Raw genomic sequence first — 12,760 nt, 5'->3', positions numbered from 1 at the left:
TTAGAGCCTTTCCTGCATGAACCTAACGGTTCAGAAACAGTTTCATCCCAAGAGATATAAACATACTCAATTGGTCCATCAAGTGCTCCTGGTAGAACTGTTTGTACTTATAAGTACAATTACCTCACTGTAAACTTGCATTACAGTTGTAATATTGCACATCCTGGGCCACTTATGCTTTCATATTGTATCATTTTCATTTTTTATCGTATTGTTATTATTATTATTATTATGTTGCTATTTTACCATTTTATAGGAAAAAAAGTTAAAGGAGGATTTGCATATTGAATCTTATTGTACCATACAATAACAATAAAGAAATTCAATTCAGTTCAATAGAAGAGAGCACGTATTTACATATGATGATGACTGGCTTCTAAGTCGATTTAGATTTCCAGGCACTATCTTCTTGGAGCTATTGATATCATTTTTAAGATGAAATGCAGTAAAGTATATAAATTACATTATACAGATAATTTTTTAACGTCATTTAAATAATGTATACTCTTATTAAACGTGTGGACACGGTGGACATTCAGGGATTGGTCCTGTCTCGTGCTGTATGCTTCCTGGGACTGGCACAACCCTGGATGGATAGATGAATAGAATAATTAAACATGTACTACAAATATATTTCAATTTTTCTTAAAAGTTTTGAAGAATCAGCGTTGTAAGCTTACAGATGGCTTTAAATTTATTAAAGAGCTGATTATGTGGCAATTGGTTACTTGGAGAAAGAAAAGGAAAGACAGGAATTGGGGGTTAGTACGTTTGAAAGAGACAGTACTGCTGCAATAAATTATTTCATTGAGGGTCACGTAAGCATCTTGCAGGAGGCAGGAACAATCTCTGGATGGGGGGCCTTCTTGTCTCTACCATTGCGCCACTGTGGCCCCATGTTCAATACATACATTAATTAATTTCATCATGAAAATGATATCAAGTATACATCTTAGTATTTACATTGTTCAGAGAGCTGTAATATCATGAATGTAATGTATTCTGTGTCCTGTCGGTGTAAGAGAAAGCCTGTTTAAGAAGCAAGTAGTGATTCTCACACATAGAGTACAGAATAAGCATTTAATATGTTACTTTAGCTATGATGGGATTTGAGAAACTAGTTAATTAAAAGATTTTAAGATTAGGTTTATGACATTTTCCTTTAATGACAAAATAAACTACGTGATTAAAGTGGAAATGTCGAGATTAAAGTTGACATTTTGAGCTTTTTTTTCCACTGTGTCCCTATTTTTTTTCTCTGTACCCTAATAAGCTTCCATATGACACTCAGATGGAGAATGACTCGCCTTTTCACGGCGACTTTGATATCTAACCACTTCTTTTTTATTTTGGGCACTGTGCAACTTTCTGAACTTGAACTTTCAAACAACTTCATTTTGTCATTTTTGTCGTTTATACCACTGCTTACACCAACAAATAGTACATTTTTCCTTACCTCCACTTGGTATTCACTGATATTCTTATTTTATTCCCTGTGTTTTTGCCATTGTCTTTTCACAGAACGCTGAACTTAAACGAATATTTATATTGATTTGCATATTCAAAGAGGTGTAATTCTGGGAGTAGTTCACGCAGAAGTGTGTGAAAGTTGGCTTAAACACGGTTTTCTACATCTGATTTTTTTTGTGTGTGTGCACATTTAGACTTTTGTCCATACGCCATGTTTTAGTGTGAAGTCTACACACGGTGTCATGCATGAAGTCCCAGCTTCTTTTAGAAGAGAGCAATAGAATGATTATTTACTAAAGTTTTCCAAGAATGCAGTAGTTCTGATCAACAGACAGCATGTTGAATATCCCAGCCACCAGGGCCGCATTCAACAACTTGTTATATTGCATAGCTGAACATGTGGATGAGCTGAGGTCATTGCTGCTAGCCTCCAGAACCTTTCAGTGGCAGGTTTGCAAACTAGCTCACACCATTCTCCTAGTCACCCATTTGGGAGCTTAGAAGACACTTGAATGCATTAAGCTCATATTTTATTGGCCAGGAATTAATGATGAGGTTTGCTGCTTTTGTGCTTCATATCCAGAGTGCCAGTAATGGCAGATTCCTCAGAAGGATTGTGCTCCTTTTGTCCCTGTGCTGGTCACTGACATTTCATTTGAGCGCATAGGGGTTTATATAGTAGGACCACTCAAACCTTCAGCCTGAAGACATAAATACATCCTCAATTGTGGTGGACAATGAAACATGATATCCTAAGACTGATCCCTTGAGAGTAGTTAATTCCAAAAACATCTCACAGGGATTGTTGGGGGTCTTTGTGAATGTTGGCATCTCTAAGGATATCTTAACAGACCAAGGGATGCCCTTCATTTCTGAGACATTCAAGGAGGATGCCAGATTATTCAGAATTTAGCACCTAAAAACTTCAGCATACCAAACACAATATGACGGTTTAGCTGAGCAGTACAACCAGATTCTCAAGCAGATGCTACACAAGATGGTCAGCGAAGATGGGAAGAGCTGGGACCAGTTACTCTCCCTTGTGCCATTTTCTTACCAGGAAGTGCTGCAAGCCTTCAGAGATGGATGGCAATATTGGACAAACTAAAGGAATGTTGGGAGGAAGAGGCACTTCCTTCCACAAATACTTCGGAATATATTGCACAATTATACAATAAATTCAATAAAATTCAGCCAATTCTAAAGAAAATATGAAGCAGGTGCAATCAGTATAGGCCCACTGTTACGACTGTGGCATGAGCCTCTGCGAATTTGTGTCATATTTCTCACTTCCACTTCTCATTGTTGGCACACTGGAAAGGTCCACACCAAATCAAGGAGAGAAAAAAGCTGGTCAACAATTTGGTGAAACAACCAAATTATGGGGCCAACTGACTTATAAAGACTCTACTGAAACAATGGAAGGAAGAGGAACCTGATCCTTATTCTGGTCAGCACCATTCTTTCTATTCTCAAGGAGCATCCTTGAAGAGCTTGAAGCACCCATTGTCCTTCCCAGAAGTGGTGATGACCTGGATCTGATCACATACAATATCATAACGGATCCTGGTATAATAGTCCAAGAATGCCCATACAGACATCAGGAAGGATCAGAAGTCTGTACCTTCTCCTCTTCTCCCTCTGCAGAACAGAAGATTGACAGCTAATCCATTGGTGACCTTTTAACCCATGTTCTCCGTTTGAGATTGAACTCCGGTCTGAAAGGACACCTCTGCAATTATTCCATGCTTTTCTTGTGCTTATTTTTCCAATTATATAAGGTCACCAAGGTTGTGTCTTTGTTTGTCATATAGTATCTTTTACTATATATAAATATAGGACTGCTACTTTTTATGCTAGGTTTTTTTATAATTTTCACTAATTTTACAAAGTATTTGCATTAATGCTAATTTACAATAATAGTAATAATTATTCCAAAAATAATTATAATTTAAAATACCAAGTATTAAATATGCAATTCAAGAAATGCCAAGGTTATAAAGAACATGCTGACCGGAGTAGAATTAGGCTGAAATAGGATAAAGAACATGCTTGCTGTTAGGGAAACAGTACTAAAACTAAAGTTAATCTACATCTTGCACCTCAAGAAAATAAAGAAACAAGGATGTTCACTGTAAAGACAGCCTCTGAGAATCTGAAGGTAGAATGTAAGATGTTAAACCCAAACATTGCATAAAAATAAAAGTACATAAAATATAGAAAGTGTAATAGGGTTAATGGGAGTCTGACAGTTGAATTGGGTGTTCGTAAGTTAGTGTCTTTACCTCCCACAACACATTATCAAATTTTGCCACCCTTTGCAATTTACTAGTTCACCTAAGTCAGCCCTGGGCATAATAGTTATTTACATGTAATAAACATCATCAGTAATGTTTTCACCAAAAAGACAAATCATAGATCCATAATAGACATTTTTTTAATAAATGTGTTCTTACTGTAATAAATGCCACAATTATAACTAAATTGTCAAAATTATTCAATGAATGGCTTGTGCCACTGTGGTGGGTTGGCACCCTGCCCGGGATTGGTTCCTGCCTTGTGCCCTGTGTTGGCTGGGATTGGCTCCAGCAGACCCCCGTGACCCTGTGTTCAGATTCAGCGGGTTGGACAATGGATGGATGGATGTGTCAATTACGCTTTCACTTCAAAAAATTATGCTTGCTCCTAAAATATACGCTTGCACTTCTGAAAGTTATGCTTTCTTCTGAAAAACAAGTACAATTCTCAGGCGTGAACAAACTGTCAAAAATGCATAATCGGACGCACAAGACATTCGCTATCGAGGAAGAAACAATCGATTTTTGTTACTACGTATATGCCACAAAGGTAGAATGCTGGAGTTATTTTTAACAGTGATCGTACTTCATACTTAGCCCCCTTACAGTGCTCCAAAGGGCAAAATGCAAAAAAACAAAATAAAACTGTCACAATGAAATTAATCAAACAATGACAACATACAATTAACAATAAAAAGTGAGAGCATTAATTAACGGTAGTGCATTTTAAACTTTACATAACGTCTTAGCCGAGCGTCCAGATGTTTTTTTATATGTGTATAAGAAAGTGAGGTGTTGCGGAAGGATGCCAAGCTTTGGATTTCGGCACTCTTGGTAAGATTTGGGGTTGGGGCTGGTGGCACAGAATTATGACACAATCACTACAAAGCCCTCTTGGAGGAGATGAATATATACAAAACAGACAAATGATCGGGGACTTTGCACAATATAAACTTCTGAAGCAGCACTCCAGTGAAGGCACTGCTTTTAAGTGAGTTGTTTTTTAACTCTCACGATTTTGCTATGGAAGCACAGAGTTGGATTAACAACTGAGTGCAAAGAAAGTTACGCCCTTATAATGGAGGAATATTTAGGACAAAAATAAATCTGCAAAATAAATCAAAGAACTGTGAAATATGACAATAAATACATAATAACATTAAATATGGGAGTTTTGCAACTTCTCCCCCTGTCTGTGCGGGTTTCCTCCCACGGTCCAAAGACATGCAGGTTAGGTGCTTTGGTGGTACTAATTTGTGCGTGTATGTATGTTTGCCCTGCGATGGACTGGCGCCCTATGCTAGCTGGGATAGGCTTTAGCAAACCCTCACGACCCTGTTCAGGACTAAGCGGGTTTGAAAGTGACTGACTGATATAAAGGAATAAGGAAGAAAAGGCATATTTTGTGACCCACTTAATTATTTATACTTGCATTTCATGATGTTATTATTTATTTTTTGTCACATTTCACAATACTTTTATTTATTTTAATTTTATTTATTTATTTGTGTATTTATTCATGCATCAATCCAATTTCTAAACCCACTTTATCCTGAGTGGAGGCAGAGTCACAGGGAAGCTGGAGGCTATCCCAGAAGAATAAAGCTCATTTCTTTTCTTTTGTCTGTGCCAATTAAATATCACAAAAATCTCACTCATCATATTACAGTGTGCCAACTTTGCCATTCAGTATGACCCATGCAACCATGTTGGGACAAGAAAAACTCAACTGAAATTTTAAAACGGCATCCATCTTGTCACAAAGTCCAGCCCCATTTAACCCTTTACAATGGCAATTTAGCATTACAGTGAAACCTATTCATTGGATATGGCAAGTTTGCCAGCTAATCTGATCGATGAAATCATTTTGGACCAGGCAAATCTCAACTGCAACATAAAAAAGGAATCTTGTCACAAAGCTATGAAAAAAGGGTGGAAAAATGCTGCACAACCCTCTACAGCACCTGTTAAACACCATTAAAAATGGGGATGTGACAAATTCACCAGTCAATCTGAGACAGGTAGTCACACTGGTCTGTGTAAAACTCAACTGCAATTTAACAAAGGAATCTGCATTTTCTCAAAACTAGTGTAGCCCAATGCCATCTAACCCACTGCAGTGCCCATTAAACATCTAATTCCATTCACTAGATATGGAAATGTGCCAACTTTTCCTGCCAATTTGACCCATGTACCCAACTCAGATATAACAAAGGCATCTGTCTTGTCACAAAGCCTTGAAAATGGTGGCTGCCCAACATCATCTAACGCTTTACTGTGCCCATTAAACATAATTAAAGTACATTAAATATGTCTCATTAAATATGACAGTGTTACAAGTTTGTTATTGAGCTGGACAAAACTGAACTGTCATTTAACAAAGGCACCTGTCTTGTCACAAAACTTTGAAAATGAAGTTGGTCCAATTTGATGTAACTCCTTTGTATCTGATCAGATAAAATGTGGAAAGGTGATTTCTTTTTTTCAAATAAAGGGCCCATTTTACTGATGCACATTAATGTCTTTTTATGCAGCAGAATATTTTGCCTAGCTCTTAATATTGAATAAATAAGTGCTTCGCACAGGTTGTGTAAATAAGAAACTGGCTGGAAGCAAATAACTTCAGGCTCACGTGAAACGGTCATGTTTTCCCCATATCTACGTGGGCTTTACGGCAGAAGTCCCGGAGACTGACAGGTGAAGTAAATAAAGGGTCCAATGACGTACCCCCACGTTGGATTAGCATCACAGCTAGGGCTGATTGCCCACGGATATTCACTAAATGCTGCTAGGGAAAACTCCAGTCCTCGAGACCTCCAGTTAGATCACAAACACTCAACACCGAGGCAGCAATTGAACCGACAACCAAAGCCTCAGCCCGTATATATGGAGTAGGATCACTGACAAAAATAACTCTATTGTTCCACCTTTGTGACAAATATGTAGTAACAAAAATCGATTTTTTCTTCTTCGATAGAGAATACCTTGTATGTCCAGTAACATATTTTTGACAGTTTGTTCAGACCTGAGAATTGTGCTCGTAATTTTCAGAAGCAAGAGTAACTTTCAGAAGCCCAAGCATATTTTATAGAAGCAAGCGCAATTTTCAGAAGCGCAAACAGAATTTTCAGACGCAACAATAACTTTCAGTTGCACAAGCGTAATTAACAAGTGTGAAATGTAAATTTGACTTAAATTATTACGAATTATTTTTGACAGCGATCTTACTCCATAGAAATTGCACACAAAGACTTTTATCAAGTGCATGATAAATAAACAGATTTTTTAATGGAGATGTGAAAACAAAGGTGCAGCAACAATTAGAGGGACTTTCATTGTAAGTGTTCAGTCCCTTTTGTTATTGCACTGGTGTTTACTTTTTACTTTTGGTTATTTCACCACTTACATTTTTTCAGTATCTTTGAGGCCTACTAAACTACAGTATGTTAAACAACTTTTATAATAGTTTTTTGTCATGTGAGGTGCTTGCGTGAAGGCAGGATTTGGACTGTTTGTACAGCAGCAAAAGTGGAGTCGTAATGTTTATGTAATTATGCTGTAAAATCAGTTTCCATCTGCTATTATGAAACATTTAATATGATTTAGTAAGAGTGAAATAATGTTTCTGAATACAGACCCTGCACAGTACAATATGCACTAAGACAAATGCCTCTGATTATGACAACTCCCAAATAAGAAAAACCCACTTGTTCACATCATCTGCACCTGCAGTCTGAATGAAACCATAAACTCTCAACTTGTCATTATAAACACAATTAAAATGTGGCAAGTGCACAAAGCTGGGTGTGTATGGATTCTGGGGTGGGATATGCAAACATGTTAGTACAAAGAAGATGGGCTGGCTCAGCTTTGGACAGGTTAAGTTAACAGCATACTTTAACAAAAAAAATAAATTTGTAATGTTAATAAAGTGGCTTACTTTTTAGTTTACTTGTGAGATGTTCAAGCCACTGGCGCACTGTAGAGTCACCCCTAAAGTATAAGTCTTTTCCCTGAAGACAGCTATTGATATCATTGTCATTTTGAAAGCTTCTGCAGTTACAAAATGAAGGATACCAGTGGCCAGAATGGAAAAACCCACTTGGAACTGGTTGCAGAGTTCCCAGATAGCACTTTTCACTGGATAATAGGAGTTCATCTGCAATACAAAACACAACACAACATTTATTTATAAATGGTGTTTCATTTATGAGCTTAAACAGGAAACACTGAAACTCAGTGTGATTTTTAAATGCTGTTCATTTTTGACAGGCATACTATTACCAGAAACAGGTTCTCTATTAACTTTGCTTAACTGCAGTGAATAATTATCTATCCATATTCTTAATCTTGTTTATCTATTTTAAGGCCAAATGAAAGTACAGACAATAAAGAGAAGAACTTAAAAAAATCATTTTCATATATTATTGCTCCCCTACAGAAAAAAAAGGTTCTTTAGTTATATCATTTAATCAAATTTATTCCTGCTAGACATCACACAGACACTTAGTTAAATTTTTAAATGCACAGTAATTACGAGTAGCAGCACTGTGTTACACAGGAAACATTTATGATCCCTTGTAAGGCAATCGTTGACCTCAACATTTGTAGTAAACTGGAAACTTTTGAATGGTTTAATGAAGGGGTTCAGTAAGAATTTACCTAAATAAAAAAACCAAACACTTTAAGCACTGATCAGTCTGAAGCAAGGGTTTATTGCTAGACACACACAAATGCCCTATAACCTGCTAGGGTCTTGCTGCAGCTCCTAAGATGTGTGTGTATTTATTACATTGAGCAATGCATAAGCTAGGTAATAGTCAGAAATAAGCAAAAAAGGTTAAAGCAGTTATGAGCTATATGAGCTCAAATAAAATATAAGTCAAGACTGCTGCATGGTTAGAAAAACAATTTAACCCTTAGCACTCATCCTTCAAGATTTTAACAACAGAATACTTCATCAACTCCTACACTCATCCCCTGTTGGCCTCTGTGGCCAAAATATACACAGAAACAGATTGATCCCTACCATGTTCTCATAACAGGTCAAGTGGATGGGATAAGGTTGGAAGAATGAGGAAGGGGACCACATAAAATATTTTAACCACAGGTAACTCTGTTGGTTACTTAACCATATATAAACAAACACCTAAGGTTGTTAACAGAAGAATACATCTACCCACAACAATAATAAGTATGATTTGAAAGATTTTCCACAACCAATCAAGAATACATGACAACCAGTCCATTATACCAGAATCAGGATTAAGTTCATATGCAGGTGAATTGGCCTTAGTTGCATTTGGATGTGATAAGCTAAAGATGAAATGTTGGTTCTCATATCAGGAATATAGGTGCAACATGAAGTTTCACCTATATTCCTGATACAGAACAGACTCAAATGCCAGTATCATAATAAAGGCCTTTCAATTGTGAAGAACCAATGTTCCTCATTGCACAAATTTTATCTGACATTTGACTTAAATCAGTATATATAGCGTTGGCAACAAACTGTATGGGAACTGGTGCACCCTTCTAGTCAATAGAAATGATCACTCTGTTTGCCCTTTTGCTTTTGTAATGGAGTAGCTGTGGCTCTAAAAAGTCAGAATGAACATTAACATGTAAAAAGAGAGAGGCCAAATAACAAGTGCCGCACCACCCCTTGGGCAACAACAGATATGCATATTTCTCACATGCTAAATAAGTTCTGTTAAGAGCCACTGGAGCTGAAGACCAGATAAACTCATACCATGCAAATTCACAAGGAATTAGATGTCTGTTAAATTTATCAAATATTTCATTCTGGTCTCCAGAAAAATTGAAGGCAACAATCAAAAGGGAACAGTCAACCCTGCCCTTTTCATGGATAAATAGGGCACAGGGCAATTACAGCAGTCTGATGAATGCATAAAGTCCATAAAGACCCAATTTATCAAGGGGTAACCTTGTACATGCTCATGCTGAGAGCCAAGGCCATGGCAAAACTAGGTAAAAGATCAAAGCTAGAATTAGTTCCTTGCCTTTATAATTCATGAGTTATAATACACAGGTTATAATTCACAAATTCACTAGTTCCCCTTTTTTGTTCCCTTGAACAATAACAATTATTACCATAGTCTACAGATTTATGTATGTTTGCATTAGCACAGTAATAGACCAATATAACCAAACCTAGGAGGTAAAGGTCAAAACGGTTTGCACAAACCACTTAAAACTACACTATCAAAACAAGAGAATAAAGTAAATGGTTAATAAATAACCCTGTACTTATCCTTTTATTATGCCAACAGATTGAATTGTTCAGCTTATTTAAATGTTTCAGATTAAGTATTACATTATTAACTAATAAAATTGCTCTGATATTAATGTAAACCTCAAAGCGTGCCCTGTCCTGCTGTTAAGGCCACAGGGCACACCCATTATGATTACATCTCAAAGTGTACTTGATCCATGGTCTAGATGACATCTCCCTTGCCCTGGGTCACCTCAGGAATGTTCATTTTCTTTCTTACCTCTCTTCTCGGGAGGCAGCTATAACTTGATGCTGGAACTTGATGACATTGAAATGAATGGAGGTTTGGTCTCTCCTCTTTTTAGTAGTTGTGTTCACCTGCTGGTAAAAGGCTTAAGTATGTTCTCATGAATTAACAGTATTGCAATATTCTAACAATAATTGGTGAACGTTTTGGAAGATCCTATAGGAGAGGGCAGCGTTTCTCGCACCAGTCAAACTATTAGTAAATTTGTGTGGTACCTGGTCTAAAGTTCTGCTTTTGCTAGGGGTACTCCTTCATTAACAATTAGAATAGATGGCCATTTTGATTGAATTCCTACTTGTCTCTTTGTAAATTTGTTTTTAATGGTTAAAGTGAATTCTGAAGATAATAAGCATAATGTGTATGATTCCATTCATTGTATCCATTATGTTTACAATAGATCCCTCAATAAAAAATGTTCCTCTATAGTTGTATGTAATTAGGCCATTGCTGTGGACTTCAGTCAATGGAAAAAATATATTGATTACAACAAGTAAATCATCATAATATAAATAGTCAATAAGTCAATCTTAATATACAGTATACCAAGGGAAAAAAACATTCAATTTGTCTCACAATTTTCAAACTATTGGCACGTAACCTTTGCTGTTATAAAAATAACTTGCAAACTAAAATTCATTTAAAATCAACCTAAATTTAAAATCAAAAGGGTATCAGTGAGACCGGTCCCATTAATATTACAAGTTGATATGTCCAGGTAAGGAAAAACAAAAGAAAAGAGAAGGCAGAGTGGTTTGGAGGATACTAGTTAAAGAGTCATGTTCTATGGTGGTTTATGTAGAAATTATTTGGAGAGAACTTTACTACTCTTTCTTATTCCAGTCTTGACTTGGAGCCTGGACAGGGATTCTCGCCCACCCCCTTTCATAGAGCAATGGATGGTAATATAACACCAATGTCCTCCAGAGAACACATTTCAGTCAGTATAGCAAGCAGAAGTTAAGTAAGAAATCCACATCCTGGACTGGTAAATTTTTAATTATTTTTTAGAAATGAGATCAAAATAAGCTAAAACAGTTAAGCTCCACATTCCTCTCTACTACTTACAGAAAACTGTCACCTTTTTTTTCAGTCACAGGTTTTGATAGATTTTCATTATGTTTAAGGCTAACAGGACAATTCATACAAAATATTTTATATAATTTTTCTACAGAAAGTCCCTTAATTATTTCAAAGTGTATCGGAGCCACGTAAGTGTTGTTGGTTAAAGTATTTGCACCCAGTCGCGTCTCGTCACAGCACCCCGTTTAAGCTAGTATGTGTTTGTTTAAATGTCATCCCCGTAATGAGAAACAGGGAAGAATGTTGTGGGAAGGCAGCGACCCCTGGAAATGTCAGAACCGAAGTTTTGCCAGTTACATCCAGCTCATTATTATTTAAACAGTAAGGAGGGAAAGAAGAGAGGGAGAGGAGAGAGAGAAGGAGATTCACCTAACAAACCACAGATCATCATTTTTCTGCCTTTATTCAGATTGCTCCTTCTTCCCAGTTTGCTTCTCATTCAGCCGGATTTACTACAACGTGTTCATCGCCAGAAACCCCAGGGTTGGACATTATTTTCCACCATCGCCGAGGAAGCATGGTGAGATCGTTCTGTATTCATTCAGGAGAGCCAAACACAAACATTTTTGAGCAGTTATCAGTAATTTGGACAAGTTATTTACCTGGACTCATTTTCACATTCGTTAACATTTCAGTAATCATTCATTGGCATTACTTGTATTGTGTGTTTGTTATACGTGTGCAGGGGCAAGGGAGGTTTTGTTATTGTGTATATGGTGTTTTCACTTTGCTGGTATGGTGGAGAAATATATATAGATATTTTTTACGTCGGGGATTTGTATTATTGTATTTGTCATTGTGTTATTTAATATATTACTGCACTTGATTTACATATCTGATATTTTTTGCTTGTGTTTAACCGTTGATTGGGGGGGGGGGGGGAAATATTATTTGTCAGTGGTACGGCTTGATTTACATATCTGATATTTTTTGCTTGTGTTTAACCGTCGATTGGGGGAGGGAAATATTATTTGTCAGCGGTACGGCTTGGGGGGGGGGGATATTATTTGTCAGATGTACGGCTTGGTATAAGTAGGTTCTCCTCAGTAATTTATCCAGGCCACGGGTCCTGGTAGTGTGGCTGTCGGCTGGGTAAGGGGTCAGCCGTTTTATAAGTGGTGCCTTCTCTGAGGACTATCAATCTAACTAAGCTGTCTGCCCGAAATTTTTTTCCTTTCTTGTTTATCACCATGTCATTTAGTGGTGCCAGTGGCTTCGCCCTGGTGTGAGGAAGGAGCAGCCGGGGCTTGTCACAGTCAGAGCATGTTCAGTGGTGCAGGAGGTGGTGGATTCTTTACAGTCGCTGAAACTTGAAGATCACTATGGACCTGAAGAGGAGGGCCAGGAAGATGCTTCGCCTCCGTGGGAAGA

General features: G+C 37.2%; 1 protein-coding gene across 1 annotated transcript in view; it reads right to left on the bottom strand.

Moving 5' to 3' along the window:
* Positions 1 to 12,760, bottom strand: part of LOC114660780 (NXPE family member 2-like) — a 79,058-nt gene that overhangs the window by 11,769 nt on the left and 54,529 nt on the right. Inside the window, exon 5 of the mRNA XM_028813671.2 lies at positions 7,708 to 7,926. Within this exon, the coding sequence (XP_028669504.1) occupies positions 7,708 to 7,926 (219 nt within the window). The remainder of the gene's footprint in view (positions 1 to 7,707; positions 7,927 to 12,760) is intronic.

Source organism: Erpetoichthys calabaricus, chromosome 11 (genome assembly GCF_900747795.2).
Source record: "Erpetoichthys calabaricus chromosome 11, fErpCal1.3, whole genome shotgun sequence".
Classification (NCBI taxonomy): Eukaryota; Metazoa; Chordata; class Cladistia; order Polypteriformes; family Polypteridae; genus Erpetoichthys; species Erpetoichthys calabaricus.
Note: the sequence above shows the minus strand (reverse complement) of the source record. Positions and strands in the feature narration are given on the sequence as shown.